Source organism: Ailuropoda melanoleuca, chromosome 1, assembly GCF_002007445.2.
Source record: "Ailuropoda melanoleuca isolate Jingjing chromosome 1, ASM200744v2, whole genome shotgun sequence".
In the NCBI taxonomy this organism is placed as follows: Eukaryota; Metazoa; Chordata; class Mammalia; order Carnivora; family Ursidae; genus Ailuropoda; species Ailuropoda melanoleuca.
This window is the reverse complement of record NC_048218.1, coordinates 139,662,215-139,681,340: the sequence shown is the minus strand read 5'-3', so window position 1 is coordinate 139,681,340 and position 19,126 is coordinate 139,662,215. Positions and strand designations below refer to the sequence as shown.

Below are 19,126 nucleotides of genomic sequence, written 5' to 3'. Positions count from 1 at the left end.
CATTTGCCTTTTTGTGTAAGGGCTACCAGTTTATAATTTTTGTTCCCCGAGTTTTAAAATTCCTTCCTGTTTGCTTCCCTTTGAAACAGTGTGGCTAATTTTTTCTTCATGACTGGTCACTATTTTGATCAATTATAATAAATGCATAATAAAGTAACACACATCTACAAGCCATCTCCATTGCTTCAATTATTTTGAAATCTTTTCTTTTGCATCTTGTTCACCAAAATACTTTCTTTCTACCTTTTATGCATATATACGTTTTATCTTTTTACAGTTTTGTAAAGATTATTCATTCTTAAATTAGTAATTCAATCAGAAAACTGGAAACAGCGGTACACATAAGAGATGAAACTCTTTAGATTAATATTGTCTCTTTAATGTTCTACCTTTAAAACCTCTACTAAAAAACAAGGTCATCCTGGGGGAAGGGCAACGCAAATCACACCATTTATCTGATCTTTTACTTTGACATGGCTTTCTTCTCTTTTTCCTTTTCTTTTCCCACATGCTTGGACATGTGTCTGTCTGCTTTTTTCTAGTGCAGGTTTTTATTTTATTTTTATTCAGTCGTTTGTTACCTGAGTATACAATACTCAAACAAGTGATAGCTTTTCCATATGTAGCTTCAACTCTAATGGACAGTGTGTTTTCTGAGCCCTTCTCTGAGAAGTTCTTTCTTGTTGTCTTCACATATGACTATTTGGCCAAGCAGTGTAGAACTCTAGAATAACATTCCTTTTTGTCCACCAAATTTCATATACTTTGCTTCCATCTGTTTACATGTTTAATGTTGTAGAAAAGTACTTAACTAGCTTCCTTTTATTCATTTTTGAAATGAATCCACTGGTGCCCTTGAATGATTTTGCAATTTTTCTTTTCACTTGTGTATCTATATTTATTATATTTCTGAACTATAATGTATTTTTATTATATTTACCATCTAGGATCTATTTCATTATATTTATGTATATAAATATAATCTAAAATTATATATACAATTATTTATAAATATTCTATATAAATAATCATATATATATATATATATATATATATCTCAATATCAATCACATTTTACCAGACCATAGTGACAGAATGATTTCTTTGGGTTAATTTTTGCTATTACTGCTGGGTACTTTTAATTCAACTTCTTCAGTTCAGATATATTGTCTTCTGATTTCTCTGATTATTGCTTCTTCCCTGCTTAGGTTTTCATCCTGGAATTTATGTGTTAAGCGTATTGGCTCTCCTGAATATATCTTTTAGGTCTTATTATTTATCTCAGTACTTTAGTGTCTTTAGTGTATTTCTCTCATTCAGAAAGGATTTTTTGCTTTTAATTTCTATTTTACCAATTTAATTTTTTACAATACCCAATCCTCCATTTACTGTGCCCATATGGATTTTAATTTACAATAGTTTCAGCCACCATTCACTCTTCAATACTTTCAGATTGTTCCCTCTTCATAAACGAATGACTGTAGCTTTAGAATTATAGCACTCCCCTGAATCTTGTGAAAAATAAATTTTGAAAATATCTAGTAACAGTTTCATAATGAAAACTTTCTTCTTATCACATTAATCTTCTTTTTTTGGATCATTTTTAAAATGCTTTTTAGAGAGGGTGTTTTGCCATATTTAATATGAGGAATGGAAAGGAACACGCTAAGATAGGGCACTCATTGTGGTGACTAGTGGGTGTTGTATGTAGGTGATGAATCACTAAATTCTACTCCTGAAACCAATACTGCACTATATGTTAACTAACTAGAATTTAAATAAAAACTTCAAAAAAGAAAGGAAAGGTACACTCTAAGGTAGCGTATGGCTTATTAAATATTTCATTCAAGCATAAAGGAAAATAGAAAACACAGAGATTAATTATAGTTATTGGTCTTTTAAAGGGCCTGCAGTCTGCGGATAAAGGATGAGGACCAGAGACATTGCTGCTCTGGATTTTGCCTCAGCACCAAAGAGACACTTTAGATTAAGTAGGAGCTATACTTCTGTTAAGTTATCTTCTCTAGGAACATCAGTTAATCCGATTCTATCTGCATTTAGCAGAAATTATTTCAAAAGCCCGGTGTACAGATATTATCATTCTGCCTCTCATGATTCCATTATGCCTCAGATATTTTACTATTTTTATATTGTCTCTATTTTTCCCTTAATAATATTTTTGCTTATTATCCTGGCACTGTTTTGCGTTTTTTTTTGCTTTGATTTATGTTAGTCTAAATGTTCCTCTCTGTATTGCTGTTTTATTTTACCATTTATCTCTCTAATGTGTAAGCTTCTTTCTTTTATGTTCTTTTAAATATTTTTAATCCTCTTTAGTCTTATTGTTTTTGTATTATATTTTGTTCTTCTTGTCCTTAATTCTTTGTTCTCACTTTATAATCCAATCTACATTTATGATTATATTTTTTCACAAGTTTTAGCATTTTACCCTCATTATTAATCTTTTCTACCTCCAATGTTTCTGCTTTAAACTCTTTATCTTATTGCTTTCTAAACTTTAAATTCCCTTATCTTAAAATCTAGTTTATTTTTATTACTTTGGAAAATCCTANCTAACCACTGTGCCACCCAGGCGCCCCTTCTTGTCCTTAATTCTTGTTCTCACTTTATAATCCAATCTACATTTATGATTATATTTTTTCACAAGTTTTAGCATTTTACCCTCATTATTAATCTTTTCTACCTCCAATGTTTCTGCTTTAAACTCTTTATCTTATTGCTTTCTAAACTTTAAATTCCCTTATCTTAAAATCTAGTTTATTTTTATTACTTTGGAAAATCCTACTTTTCTATCTTTATGGTTTTCAATTCTATTATTTTAATAGAAGTTTATGCTTTTTAACATAAAGGTTTAATTTTTATAGTTATACCCTTGTTTATGATTTTACTCCTTTTCCTAGAACTTTCTTTAGTTTCTCTCTGTATTTTTTACCTAATTGTTTTTATTTATAATAAAGAAGTAACTATAAAGGTACACCTTTGTTCTTATTAAAGATTGTCCATTCCAATAGCTCTCCCAAAATTCTAATTCTTGGCAACTAAACACATGCACAATTTAATTATCTTCTGTGCAAAAGTATACTTTCCAAACAGGAAACAAGACATATCAAAACACCATAATTTCTTTAAATGATATAATATCCTAATGTCCCTCATTATCCAGTCCTTATATAAGGAATCCCATATTCTCAGAGTCAATGGTCCTATAATTTTTGAAATTTGGAAAAATGTCCATGTCCATATGCACTATACTTAAATTTATATGTGGTAGAAGTTTACAAACAGAATGACTCTGCACCTCCATACGATAACGAGGCTTGCTGAGGAACCAGGTGGAGTTGAATTACCCAAGAGATGGGCAAAGTTGACTGCCCTTTCTAAGATCCACTACCAGTTTTCTGCCAACATTTTTTTTATCAGTCCGATTCGAATATTCTTACTACTAGTAAATTCTCCTTTCTTCTCCAAAGGATCATACAAGAATTTTCTTGTTATCTGCATCATCCTGCACCATCCAGCCTTTGTTATGAGGATAATGGACAGAGAAAGGTTGTTCAGGAAGGGGTAGTAATATAGATGATTTTTTTTTCTTTTTCATTTTATTTCTTCCTTTCATTTTTCAATTCAGCAGCCAAGATGAAAATATTAAATAATTCTATTAAGTGACTTCCTCTTAGGCCATGAGGCTGCTTAAATAAAAAGAACAATTGGCTGGAGGGCAGACGGCAGGTAGCAGAAAAGAATGCAATAATTTTCCTAGTTCCAAGTTTTGCATGTGGAAAGCTAAACACCCATTATTTCCCTAACAATGCGGGGGGAAAAATGGAACCTAGGGAGTCTGTCTATTCTATAAGGTATGTGCTTGAGTATGTGTTTTTTTTAGTTAATATGATTTTCAGCTCAACCTGAATTGCTGTAGATCTTTTAATTTTTTTTAATTTGGAAGACACTTCATGAATAGCTTTGCAAACTCAGAACCTATAAACAAAAGCATCATAACCATCACCACTATTTCTCCCAAAGGAAAATAGGGAATGGGTAAGTAGAAATGGAGAAGTGTGACAACTCTCTACTAATAAAATAACCAAAATTATGTTTATTAAGGCTACTCAGATTTTTTGTTGTGTGGCCTTAAAGGACCTACCTAAATGTTGTCTCTCTAGAGTGAGGTTTGCCTCTTTTTTACAATCTTATAATACCATAATAAGTCACCAAAGAATTAACATATTCCTCAGATTTTTTCCTTCATGCTACCACAATTATCATTAGACTTTTCCTTCTGAGTCCTGTTTTGACAAGGACTATCTGACGTCTTACCGATAGCGTGTTCAAATAGCATAAGATCCTCATTGTGCTGGTAGGTAGAAAGCTCATTACCAGTTGCGTGTCCCATTTCTGTGATTGCAGAGGACCTCAGAGCATGCATTTTTATATTAACCTCACCTTTGGACACACAGTTTTTCACACTTTATTTTTTCTTTATACCAAATTTCTCACTTAAGTTTTGCATGATTATCTTTTATGTATTTTGATAAGTTAATTAAATTATTCTGAGATAGCGGTACAAATACATGAATATATGGAAGGTAAATACTGTGTTTTTATTCATAAATTGATCCTTAAAATAAATATTTTCTTATAATCAAATTTGAGCTCTAATAACTTATGGTACTCAATAATACGAGTCATTCATTCCCAAATTTCTTGCATGTTGTTTTTCATTTCAACAACAGGGGTTTAAATTTTGGCACAGAGCTATAAATTTCACAATTCACCAGGTTGCTGTCAACTGCATTAATTAGCTACATTAGGTGTTCTGCATTATGATTCATATGAACACAAATCACAACCTGCAAATTTAATTGAGTTCCAGGTAACAATCTCCTCACTTTGAAACATTCGGCAGTTCCAAGCTTATGTACAACAGCTATTTTTCAGCTACAAGAATGTATTAGTATAACGTGTGTCATAATTATCAATTTAAATGGCACGGTGTGTTAAATTTAACTGCATTAATTATATCTTCTTTTGTCATCCGGACAATGATAGTGCTATTTATTCCAGATTCAGGTGTGTACAGGGAAACAGAAAGATTCATTTTCTTCCCAAAAAGATGCACTGTTCTTTACGGTTTTTTAAATTATTATTATAAAACTTAAAATAATTACTAAAGATCTGTATGCACCCATTTAAATCAATTGGATAGAATAAGTGCCAGCATATTAGAATCATTCTTAGATAATTTCATTAAAGAGCACATAAAATTAACAATATTGGGAAAGAAAAAAGTCAGATACCAAAGGAACTAACTTATGAGCCTTCAACGACTAGAACCATTTGCCCTCAAACATATCTTTCAATTAATTATAATTCGTTTACATTGTAACAGTGAGTCAGGTAAATTTATCTTTGACATTTCCCCGATGATTGAAGAGTTTTGAACCACCCGAGATACCTCTAATTCTTACCATTCTGACTGTTGTCTTAACTCGGCCAGCTGATGAAGCCGTTTAAGTGCTTTTTCCTGTTTCTTCTCATCTTTCCATGACTTGGAAGCTACGTTTCGAGCAAATTCCCGTTGCTTTAATTCCTTCAGTCTCTATGGACAGAGAAGAAAAACAGAAAGGGTACTATAAATAAGTAATTTTTTTCCACCCATAACACTCCTTATTCAACTTTGTCCCAGGTGGTGCAGAGGTGACTTTCCGGATAGACAGAGTAAAAAAGTGCCTTTTCCATCGATGTTATTCTCTTCTCCAAGACAGACGTAGTTGTCAACTGGTTTATTTATCAAAGCTTGTCACAACCACTACAGAATTGTGCTGCCAAGCTGAACCCCAGTTCTTTTTGGGACCACCCTGGCTACATATCTGCAATCATTTACGTGCCTGTGAAAACATGTCAAAAAACGGGTGATATATCAATGAGTGAAGGGAGAGGAGGTTATAGGCTGCACTTTCCTCTTGACACTGCCCCCGTCCTCTCACTTGTTAAACATACTTACTCTTCTTCATGAAAATTGATGCTATTAAATACACTTGGTGAAATGAGCTTGTTTCATTTAAGAGCATCTGTTATACTGTGGAAGATTTAGTTCAAAGCTCTAAACGGGATTCTTAACTCATTTTTTCCTGGTGGAGGTATTTATCCAATGCAGATTTCTATATTATATCCAAGAGGATAAAAATGGGTCAGGGATTGAAACTCAGGATAGATGTTTGGCTTGCTTGATTTAAATTAACCTACCACTTCTTCTAATTAATCTTTTCTCTAAAACAATGCAAATTAGATGTTTTTCATTAACTGTTTGGATTTCTACTTCAGAAGTGGCCACTAAGCACACCTAATGATATTAAACAAAATGAGAAACAGCCACAATCAAATGAGCATCTTGAAGTTTGGCACTTAATCCTGAATTGAGATTAGTCTCTCTTAACCCATAGAAAATGATTTTAAACTGTCTGAAATCTATATCCATTTAATTTGTTTTCATTTTCCAAATCAGGTAGAGAAGATATTTCCCAGGAATGGTGAAAACCACATAGCTCTCCAGTGAGGTCATAATGCAGTACTGGACTATTGCCCACCCATAAAGCAAGAGCCCCAAACTTTAATGATCATCAGCTTTTTCCTGAAAGGGGACATGCTTACGGGAGATGGCGGCCAGATAACTATATCTGGGCTAAGTATCTAAAGAAGGAGGCAAGACCAACATTTCAAAGAGACGGTATTCTAAGCACAAACAACAAGGATCACCTGGGTGGCCTAGTCAGTTAAAGGGCAGACTCTTGCTTTCAGCTCAGATCCTGATCTCTGGGTCCTGAGATCAAGCCCTGCGTTGGGCTCTGCTTGGGTGTCTCTTTCCCTCTGCTCCTCCCCCCAGCTCTCTTGCTCTCTCTCAAATAAATAAATACATAAATAAATCTTTAAAAAAAAAAAAAAAGAGTTTCACAGAACTAGAAACAGCCACAGGGGGAACAGTGGAGTCAATCTGGATTTGATTTTTGACAAATGGTTCAGAGACTTTTAAATAACAGAAAATTTCAAGAAATGAAATTATGGCCCATGTGTAAAAAAACCAAAGCAAAGCAAAGCAAAACAAAACAAACAAACAAACAAAACCCAATCAACAGTTCTCTAGAGCTGGGTGTCTAAGCCTTAAGAGACAGCCATGGTCAGAAGGGAGAAAGGCTTTTAAAATCTCCATTCCTACTTACCCTCTTACTCACACTTCCATAGCTTCCACATACATAATAGTATAACATGAATACTCTATGTTATATTTATTTAATATTTGATATTACTCGTATGTAAAACTTGAGTAGCCTAGGAGAGGAAATGTATTCATTTACTCACAACAACTGACACTTGACTGGAATCTTGTTTTAAACTTCCAGGTATGCCTCTGTTTCTTTTACGAGCATCCCAGATTCCCGAACTGCACTGCTATCTCTGAGTTACAGAAATGATTGCGAATTCTGTCCTACTTATCCAACAACACATACTGTTAACTACTACTATATAATAGGGACATCAAATTGTCAAATCAATAATTTTCCCTTCAAGGAAGACAGACAAGTGAATAGATATTTGTATAAGACAGTACTGAGTTTCTCAATAGGAGTGGACACAAGATGTGTTCGAAGCATATAGGAAAAGTTAAGACGGACCGGGGACATAGAGATTTGTTGTGTTAAGGAAGTCAGCAAAGTTAAACTGTGTTTAAGGAACACAGAAAACTGGAAGGGATTTTGTTTAAAGACATCTAGCCACAGGTTTGGCTTAGCAAATGCTGAGTACTCAAGGCTGTACAGAGAAAAAACCCAGAGATCTACAGAGGGATCCCCTCTAAATTTCAGCAGGCTGAATTGCAGTGAAAAAACTACTCAAAGCCAAAAAAAGGGATACCTGAAAGAATTAATGGCAGCAGTGCCTAGCATTCATATAGGGTCAGGAATAGCGCCTGTTCTCACCAACAAAACTGGAAAAACTCATGGGACATTGAGTTTAGAATTCAGGGAAATTTTGGGGCACCTGGGTAGCTCAGTCAGTTAAGCATCAAACTCTCAATCTCAGATCAGTTCTTGATCTCAGGGTAGTGACTACAAGCCCCATGTTGGGCTCCACACTGGGCATAAAGCCTACTTAAAAAAAAAAAATTCAGGAAAACCTTGCTTCAGTAGAGAATAATGTGCTGTGGATTGAGCACTAATTTAGATTTGGTTAGCAAATCATAAAAGCAAGAAATCCAAGTATAAACGTGACTGCAAGTAACTTAACTGCATTTCAGAACCAAATTTAAAGAAATTTATATGAATACAAAAATATTCATCAAAAACTAGGAAAAATTAATAACATCTAACATCCAATCAAAGATTATCAGGCATGCAAAGATTATCAAGAAAGCACAGCCTAAAATGAGGAAAATAATCAATTGAGACCAATACAGAACAGACAGAGATTCTAGAATTGGCAGAAAAGTATATTAGGACAGTTATCACTGTATCCAATATGCTCAAGAAGTAGATGAAAGATGGTGATCAACTAGACAATGGTGTAATTGGAGTCTCTGAAAAAGGGAGAGGGAATATTTGCAAATATAATGGGTGAAAAATTTTCAAATTTCCTGAAAATTAAAAACCCACAGAGCCCGCCAAAATCTCAAGCACAAGAAAAATATACCAACACTATTATCAAATTTTTAAAAAATCAGTAAAAAAGTGGAATTTTTTTAAAAAACATCTAAAGAGAAATGACATATTTGTACATAGAACAAAGAGTAGGATGGCAAAAGAGTTCTTATTGGAAACAATATAGCAGAGCAACATACTTACATTTCTTGAAGAAAAGTAAAAACTTCTCAAAATAAAATTTTATACTTAGTGAAAATACTATTTTTTAAGATTTTATCTATTTTATTTTAGAGAGAGAGAGCACATGAGGAGGGGGAGGGGCAGAGAGAGAGGGAGAGAATCTTTTTTTTTTTTTAAAAGATTTTTTTATTTATTGGACAGAGATAGAGACAGCCAGCGAGAGAGGGAACACAAGCAGGGGTAGTGGGAGAGGAAGAAGCAGGCTCATAGCAGAGGAGCCTGATGTGGGGCTCGCCCGGAACGCCAGGATCACGCCCTGAGCTGAAGGCAGACGCTTAACCGCTGTGCCACCCAGGCGCCCCAGAGGGAGAGAATCTTAAGCAGACTCTGTGTGGAGCATGTATCCTGACATGGGACGCAATCTCATGACCCTAAGATCATGACCTGAGCCGAAACCAAGAGTCCGACACTTAGCCAACTGAGTCACCCAGGTGCCCCCCAAAATATCTTTTTTTTTAAAGCAGATGATAAAAATATTGTAAGACAAGAAAAACTGGAAAAATTCAGGAGCACATCCAGAGAATATGTTAAAGAATATCACTGGGCAAAAGGAAAATAATACCAGAGAGAAATGAGATCTGCACAAAAGAATAAACACTAGAAATAGTAACTACAGGATAAGACATATTTCTTAATATTTGAATGTATTTAGACAATTCAAGCAAAAACAATAGCTATGTTTTAGGGGACTTATAACAAATTCATAATTAAAATGTTTGACAACAATACCACAAAATCTAAGAGGGGCGAAATAACAAATATATTGAAAGGTCTTATTCAATACATGAAATGGCAGAATAACAATTGAAGGTAGACTGTGATAAGTAAAGAACTACACAATCTGCTCTATGGCCACCATGAGTATAATAAAACAAAGTGTTTTAGCCAATAGGATAACAAAGAAGATAAAGGGAAATCACTACATTTACTCAATCCAAAAGAAGGCAGAAGAAAAGAAAAAAGGAAGGCAAAATAGATGGGACAGTTACAAAACAAATAGCAAGGCAACAACTAAAATCTAAACATATCACTAATCAAATTAAATGTAAAGGGTCTGAACACTGGAATTAAAAGTATAAATTTGGATTAAAAAGTAAGCTCCAGCTATATGTTGACTACAAAATCAAACTTAAAAATATAGATAAAATGGGTTAAAGGAATATAAAAAGATATAATATGTCAAAAGCAGTGCAAAGAAAGCTGGAGGGGCTCAATCACAATCAAGCAGAGTAGATTTTAGAGCAGATTTATTATCAGGAATAAAAAAAGGGTTATTTCATAATGATATGGAGTAAATAAATCAGAATGACAAGACTAAATGTTTCTATGCCTAATAACAAAGCTTCAAAAAAAGCCAAGCAAAAATGGATAAAACCTCAAAGAGAGAAAGTTAAATCTACAATCACATTAGGAGTTTTCAAAGACCTTCCACCAAACAACAGAATGTTAATCGCAAATACCATACTTCTGGAAATGGTTACACCAAGGTGATCATGCCTATTATGAAAGACCATTCCAACAGCTGACTTGTCTAATGAGAAGAGAACTGGACAGATAAGGAAAAGCTCTAAGAGTCTACGGGTCAAATTTTGCCAACCTCATATTTTAGTTTGGGTTTTCCCAAATTTCTACTTTTCATCTCCCATTCTAATAAAAATCCACTTACTTAAACAATGGCATGTACTATATTTGTCAGTTATCTTACTCAGATTAAACAGAAAACAAACCAGCTGGAAATAAAAGTTCTCACTGAGAACAGCACAAGACAAACGTATTTCAGGAAAAAACAAATTGCTACCTCACACATTTACAAAGAACTGTAGAAAGCTCAGTCATCGTTGCTTATCAGCGGGGACTTGGGGTGAATAGGTTAGAGCACCTTCCTGGGATGGGGAGTAAGGAAGACAGAGAGTAGCACCTAACAACAGGAGGGCAATAAAACAAAGTGTCTGGTGTTGAGAGGTGTTGGATGGTAGACAGCACAGTGCACTGTTTACGAGAAGGATTCTGAAATCAGTCAGACTTGAGCTTGTATATGTCTCTGTTACTCACGAGCTTTGAGTCTCTAAGGTTACTGAATCTTCCCAAACTTTAATTTACACATTTGTAACTTGGCAAACTATCACTATTTACCATGTAGAGTTCTTGGAATTATTATTTGAGTTGAGAAAGGTAAAACACTGAGCACAGCACCTGATATATGGCAAATGCTCAATGACTATGAACTCTGATCACTTTTCAAGGTCAGGAATGGTCTAATTTTATGGATGTTTGGGAAGCAGCATAAATATAAAGCCCTTGATTTACCTGGCAATTGGGGAGCCATTAAGAACCCTAGATTGATATTCTTACTGAAAACGTAGTGTTTGAGTGGTTTTCATCTGAATTTTACAAAACTGGTAGGTGTAGACTTTTCTGAAGGAGAAGACAGGAAAACAAAGCATGCTGGGTATGTTCCCTACCCCTGTCTTGAACAATTTATAATGTTTCATTGAAAAATGTAATTTCTGTAAGTCCATGATCTTCACTACTGAAGAAAATTATAAATTTTGGATTCAAGTATGATTTATTGGCTGACTTCTCTTTGATAAATCTTATTTGAAGTTTGCTCTTGGATATTACCAATATCTAAAATGAATCTCAATCAAGAAAGAGGGTAAAAGTATTTCCTAGAAGGAAATAGGGACAACTAGTTCATGTCCTTGTATTTTGTACAGGAATTTAAAAGAGAAATTGCAGAACAGATGGTCTTCCTGGTCCTGAAGAGAGGCTACCTGCCATGGTCCTTGCCCAGATCAAAAGCAATTTAATAAAGGACAGATGCAGGGGTCAAGTTAAAGGAAGTAAAGCAGTCCTCACATAGCTTTTCCAGTTTCACAATGCATTTCATTCGCTCTCAACAAAAAGTAACATAAGGCTTATGGAGATATAGTTGCTAAAACACACTTATGAAATATTTGGAATTTAATTTCTCAGCTTCATTTTGAAAGCACAAACTAAGCAATCTTTATTTCCCTACCTGCCAACATGAGTGTTTGGCACGTGAATTGCAAGTGGAATTCAGCCGTGAATAAATAAATGAAGAGGCAAATTGAGCAGGTCAGTGAACCTCTGTGTGCTTGGAATGGTAATATCCCCAATACTATTGGGTACCAGTGAGAACAAGCATGTGAGCCTCTGCCCACGCTGGTAACCACTCTCCATTCACCTTCACTGGAGCAGAACAGCATGTGTGAAACAGATTTATTCATGTGTATCTACTTTTTTTCCTCTCTTAAATAGAATAATTCCTTCCATCCCTGCACTTTCGTCTATAGATCCCAGGGTACTTTGCTGGCATTCATGTTTTTCTTCATAGAGGAGCAAAACCCCAATGCAAAAGGTCAAAATTATTAACCTCAGTTTAGAGACGAAGAAACAAACATAGAAGGTTAAATGGCATGATCCACACCAAAGCAGACTCTAAGCAAAGAACTGTGACTGGAAAACAGAATGTCTGGTCTTCATAAAAGTAAGGAAAAGTCAGAAGAGCTTATGTAAAATTCTAGACACTTACAATAGTTTCTCTTTGAGAAATTAAAAGTCTATCCAGTTCTTAGATATTGTTCATTGTTTGGAAATGTTTTTATCAAAATGATTTGGAAGACATTTATAGATAATTAACAATAACTTGAAACAGGAGAAGGCATAATTTAAACAATGTGATCAAGATAGAAGAATTATACTATATAAAAAGTCTTTGTTTATTTCTCAGAAGAGAGATAATGTTGAAATGGGACTTTCCTTATTTTCTGCTTTTTTTTGCATGTTGCCTTTTATGTGATCCGCTATACAAACACAGATACTGAAATGAGCTAAAATATTTTAAGGTCTCCCCTCTTCTTAGAAGATACAGTCTGTGCTACTCACCAGGACGAGTTCCCTGCTGTGTTCTGGAATGAATGCATCTGAGCATATTCCCTTGGTAGAACTTACTCCTCTGAGGACCAGCAGAGCCACAAGCAAGCAGGAAATAGGTGAGAAGAAATGAACTCGGAGCTGATCCTCTGCCTGCATTCGTTTCTTCACAAATGCTAAGTTAAATACTTTACAGCAGTATCTGGAGAATTCTTCATATCCCTGCTGAAATAGGAATTGCTGGACTCTAAATCTAATTGCTGATGGTCAGCCCACTGTGCTTGGCAATCAGGACCTAGAGATGCCTTGTGGGCTCTTTTCTGGACTCTTTCACTGGCTAAGCCCAATATTCGGGAGAGATATAGCCAGGTCTGAAGACACCACTGATAAGTGCGAGTTTGGGGATATCTGTAGATTCTAAAATAACCTAAAAATGTGATTAATATAAAAGACATTTCTTTATAACCCCAAATAGTCTAAGGTACCTCTGTGGCTTAAGGAGGGGAATATACTCAGGTGTGTAAGGCAGATGCCCCTGACAAGCCACCATGCCACCCCCTTCCAAAGCCCAGGATCCCCTGAGAAGTCCTCAAACAGCAGATAGACAGCTCTGGTGTTCTCGTTTCTTCTGAGGAGTTCCGTTCATCCTCTAGCTATTAGAGTCAGGATTCAAGTCAGTTGTGATACAAGGCATGAACATTTATTGGATTTTTAATGGTAGGATTTATTTATTTTCTGTACCATGGCATAAAGTTTTTGGTACTTTTGTGAGCCACATCATACTAGGCAAGAATATAACCTGTAAGATAGCAATGTCAGTATCTCCAGCCGTTGTTGTGAAATGATTAGCAGCATTACAAAGGAAGTGCTTTGGTAATGAGTGAACAGAAATTGCTTTTCAAACTGGTTTAGTAGTAAAATTCAAGGAGCTTTTAATCTCCACCCTTCTTCATGTTCACAGCATGATAAGAACACACCTGCCATGTAAGAATAGTATTAACTCCCATTAAGTGTCTGCAGAAAGTATGTCTAATTTTGAAGAAATACAGCATTTCTGGAATGAACAAATTGAAATTCATTAATTAAAGGTTATGACTTGTATAAACATCTGATTAATGTTAGTTAATAAGACCTCAAAAATAATTTTGCATTCCATCACAGTCTAGACCATGGTGAATAAATTCAATGTAAGAAACACAAGAACGTAGATTAAGAAAATTCAGACACTTTTTCCTCACGCGACATGGTCTCAAAACTGCAACTATTTCCTTGGAGAAAAAATAGAATGTCAGAATATCTCAGACTTTTTTTATCGTCTAGTAGGTAAATTATTTATAATTTATCTTTAAAAAGTGTTATTCATGCTAAAAAAGAAAATGTTCAAGTAAAGTTTACAAATCCCTGTCTTTTAGAAACACTTCCAAGTGTCAAAATATAGAGTTAGAATGGGTCTCAAAGGGTTAACGCGTTAAAGTATCAAATGGGTTAAGGATATTTTCCTGAGGTTCCTGTCTATCTCTGGCATCCCTAGTCACATGTGGACCAGAACAAGGCCGTAAGGGAATATTTTATCTGTTTATTTTTAAAGATCAAGAGAATTAGTCACATTCTTTATGGGAGAGTTTTAGGCAATAAATGATTTGCACTGAGCCCCATGAGACTGAAAAGGAAATCTTGATGAGAATCCCATGCCAAACGTCTGTCCTCCCACAGACTGTGTGGCTGCTGTCACGATGCCATCGTCATTTAGCAGGTTGTTATCTGCTCTGCAGCATTATTTCCAAGCTAGATGACTCCTTCATGGTCACCTGCTCCCCATTCAGCTCCTAAGGAAACCTGACCCCGTGCCCACTGGCCCAACCACCCCACTGCCTCTTTAACAGCAGCTACTTCCACGGCAGCATCCCATGCAACCTCACATTATACAGACTTTCCAAAGCTCTTTCAATTTCTACTTCATCCTCCCACTCTTTCACAGCCAAGTTTACGGTCAGTGATACCTGCTAAGAATACTGCAGGCACAATTATTTAATTCTGGACATACCTGCAAACGAAGACTGTCTTAGTACAGGGCAAGTGTTTTCGAGATTTCTTCGATTTCCTAACCAAATGCTATTTTGAAATAGAACTGTTTCTGAGAAGTAACTATTCAAATAGAAACAGAAATAGAAATGAGACATTAATGAAATTAGACTCTGGTGTAAAATTGAATTTTGGATCACGTTACTCTCACACGATAAATAGAGACGGTATTTTAAAGCTAAAGATATCAGTGTTCAGTGGGGCTGTGTGTATCAGACACTTAGCTGCAGTTGCTTAATTTAATCAGGTTAATTTTACCCTAATCCAAGAATCTATACTCAAGCATATAGCACAGTCCTTCCACCTTCTCTAGAAAGGCCACAGCTCAATCTCCTTTCAGCTTCGAGTTTCCTCCAACTAATAAGACATGTGGTTTTATCATCCTGGCTGCAATACACCCGGGAAATGTCAGAGATCAAAACTGCATTCCAGGTAAGAAGAAAGGGGAACTAAGGGCAGGAGCTGACGCTGTACTTTTTTTTCAAGTCCTATAAACACCAGCTTTTTGGAAGCTCCATGGAGCAGACTTCACTTGCTTATCATTTGCTAGAAGGACGTCACCTGCTCTCAGCATTTAGGTAAGGAGTAGAGTGAATGCAGGTTTTCAGCGAGGCATACAGCCACCCCTCAAATCAATCCCAGCTCTGTTCCTCAGGAGAGAGTGTGGATGGAACACTGACTAGGTAAACACAGCATCCCTTCTACTAAATTTGCTAAATGTTGACAAAAGGGATGGCTGCAGTTAGTGTTCAACTTAGGGCACTGCCTCTTTCAGATATAAAATCCCTTTCTACAAGCTCTAAGCCACTGGGCTGCAAAACAGGATGTGGAGAAGTTTCCAGACCATTTTACTCTCCAGCTTATAAAAGCCTAAATTTAAAGGTACCAATTCTCTTAAAAGACTTGAAATTGATTTACTGCTTTAGTGTATTGAGTTAGAAGCAGAGGTCAGCAAACTAAGGCCCCTTGGGCCAAACCCGGCTCTCCTCCTGTTTCTATAAACAAAGTGATACTGAAACACAGCCATGCCCCTTTGTTTACATCTCATCTCAGGCTAATTTCAAGCAGAGTTAAGTTTTTGCAACAGAGACCATATGACTTGCAAAGTCAAAACTATTTACTATCTGACCCTTTCTAGAAAGTTTGCCAACCCCAGCAACAGAAACAGTCCTGCTCCTGCTAGGTCAAGATGAGGGAAGTGGTTAGTTCTATATTTACACACCACATGGGATGTTCTCACAGAGAGAAATAACGAGATTCAGGGAAAACAGGTAATAATGGGAGAAAGACATATGGTATTTGGAGGGAAATACCAGTTTTATTTAATGGACAATAATAAATTTGTAACTCTGAATGCAAAACTACCAGTACTTCAAGGATAACGTCTAGTGTTCCTATGAGATGGTGACTTAGTTTTAACATTCCCAGTCTTCCTATGGGAAGTCTCACTGAATCAAGCCTGACTTTGTTAACAAATCAGGCCCTGAATATTCTCACTGACTAGGATCCCGCAGAGCTATTAAATGCACAGCTAATTTTCTGAACTCAACAGATTGAATCATTTTTTATTTCAAGTGTTTCCCTGATAATGCTCCCAGAAAACATTAGGCAGATAGGAGATTCGTGGTCTTTTCTACACTTTGCCTGTCTTTGCATGGAGGTGCTGCTGAGGAAAGAAATGCGGAAAATGTAGCGAGTCCAGTCAAGAGTGTCCAGATGTTCCAAGAATAAAGAGCATCATATTTGAATAACTCTAAAAAGACTCCCTGGTTCTGGGGCATGGGAGTTTTGCAAGTGAAATTGATAAGTAATCTTTTAAAATACTTTTATTCTGTTCCTGTTTTTCAAAAGTATAACTCCATTTATTAAGTGCATTATGGGAAACTCATAATAAATGCCACATGGCTAATTGCAGAAGGTTTGGGAAGCTAAGGTTTTAGCTGAGTATGTACTTGAGAAAAAAAACAGATTTTAGGCAAGACTGTGCAAGTGTCTCCTTTAATTTGAGTCTTGATTTCTTTATCTCTTAAATTATTTATTTTTGGAGCAAAGCTTATTTTCAAATTTTTCATTTCCCAGACTATAAAAAAACCAAGTATTTCCTTAAGTCCACTTTAGTTATTTTCTCAATAATTAGTGCTTCTTTGACAAGCAAATAATTTGATTAGAAATGCATTATTTTAAAGGTTTTATTTATTTATTTGAGAGAGAGAGAGTGCACACAAGTGGGGGAGAGGAAGGGAAGGACAGAGGGAGAGGGAGAAGCAGACTCCCTGCTAACTTGGGGGTTCAATTCTCATGAGCCTAAGGCAGATGCTTAACAGACTGAGCCAGACAGGCTCAGAAATGTATTATTTTTAAAATCAAAATTATTGTATGTGTTGATTTGTATTATTTTTAAAATCAAAATTATTTGAAAACTTTATCAGCATCCATAGTTGCTACTACTGAAAAATAGCATTTCATATGTTCTTTCTATTAGTGATTGCAAACGCTTCTTGGAAAAATACTCCAAATGAATGTATTATTGCCACTAAGATCCAATTTATACTTTAATTTGAAGTGACAAGACACTTCATAAATTAAACTTCCAAAACACTGAGAGAGTTGCAATGTTTCAAAAGTGGCCACTCTCAGATATTTTAGTTAAGTATGACATTTAAACAGAACATAAGCATAAGTGCATTTATGAAAATTTATAATAGTTGTGTAAAATCTGACCAGTGTTTAACTGGCTTAAAAATTTGATGAATGCTATTAACAATTTCAAAAATATTATTACAACAGATGAAATTTTTAGTTGTGTTTATGCTTTTTCTAGCATTGTATGCATTATTCATTGTGTATTTTATATCTTCAAATATATTTATGACTTAAAACTTCGAGGTTGAATGCAGGCGCACTAAAAAAGGCTGCTTAGATTCACTTTGACTTTTAAAAAGAAAATAATCTCATTCACAAAGACACGTAATGTAACCATCAAAGAGACCACAGTTTTTCAATGATCAAACTAACGAAGTCATAATGTTTTATAATACCCAGTAGCATTGGGTATGTGAGAAAATAAGCACACCCATTCACTCTCAGAGTGAATTACAGGCTGGTGCAATCCCTTTGGAGGGTAATTTGGAGACAGCAATTGCATTTCTATATGTGCCATCCCCCTGACTCAGCAATTCTACCTAAAAATGAGTCCCTCAGATATAATTACACATCTGAACAAAGGCTGTTCCTTGTAATGTTGATGGAAGTACGTTTAGAAAAAAGGAAAAAAAGCTGTGTAATTCCTGAGTCCTGTTCTTAACCACTACACAAATCGCCTGTGATAGCTTCTTTTTGGGAATGATACACAGTTTTAATCATGTCTGTATGCTAGATTACTTTCTACTCCTTTTTATGTAAGTCTCTTCCTTATCCTTGGTTCTGAGATTAGTCAAAGTTTTAAAAGAAGCCTAAAAAAAAAAGAGAGAGAGAGAGAGAGAGAGAAGTCTACTGTATTACTTTTATTGCCTTAAGAAATATTTGAATATAGAAAAGAATTCTCCCAACTTAAGGCCTAAAGAATCAGTGGCCTCAAATTTTACCTTCTTTTTTTTTTTTTTTGAATTTTATGTTCTTAAGACCAGAGTCAAATAATGTAATAGGCCAGAGTCAGATAATATCACAGCTTTATTCTCTAGAAGCTTTTAACTTTTCTAGAAAATAAAATAAAGCCTCAGTTGAGATGAGGATGTTTTAAGGAATTAAAAATTAAGATTTACAGCAGTGAGTCAAAGTAAAGTGAAAATAAGGATTGCAAGAGTTGGGCAGAGTAAGAGCAGGGTGAGATACAAGCGAGATACAGGCGAGGTCAAAGGTAGGATTCTTGGCCTCAGTGAAAGTATCACGGGGTTCTTTCTATTTGCTTCCTTTGGAATGTCCAACTGGCTGTTACATTCAAATCTCCAAAAAATATCACAAAGATACAATTAATGGAATAAGATATTTAATGTGATAATGCAATTAACGGAAATCTGTAATTCAAGCGAAAACCATCCACTTTGACATTTGAATTAGTTGTTGATTGGGGACAAATTATGCCTGGAGATGAACTCTGTTTGGATAATTCAACTATCAACAGCTGTTTAATGATGCTGTTTATTTACCCCTAATTTCATTTAGCCTAGTTTTAACCGAATTCCCTACACCTTATTAGCCATGGTAATTTAAAATTTGGGCAAAAATATTATTAAATTTATAAGAAGTGGTAATTT

General features: G+C 35.3%; 1 protein-coding gene across 1 annotated transcript in view; it reads right to left on the bottom strand.

Moving 5' to 3' along the window:
• ZNF804B (zinc finger protein 804B) overlaps window positions 1–19,126 on the bottom strand; it is a 504,914-nt gene that overhangs the window by 4,130 nt on the left and 481,658 nt on the right. The window contains exon 3 of the mRNA XM_034667542.1: window positions 5,490–5,620. Coding sequence (XP_034523433.1) covers window positions 5,490–5,620 — 131 coding nt within the window. The remainder of the gene's footprint in view (window positions 1–5,489; window positions 5,621–19,126) is intronic.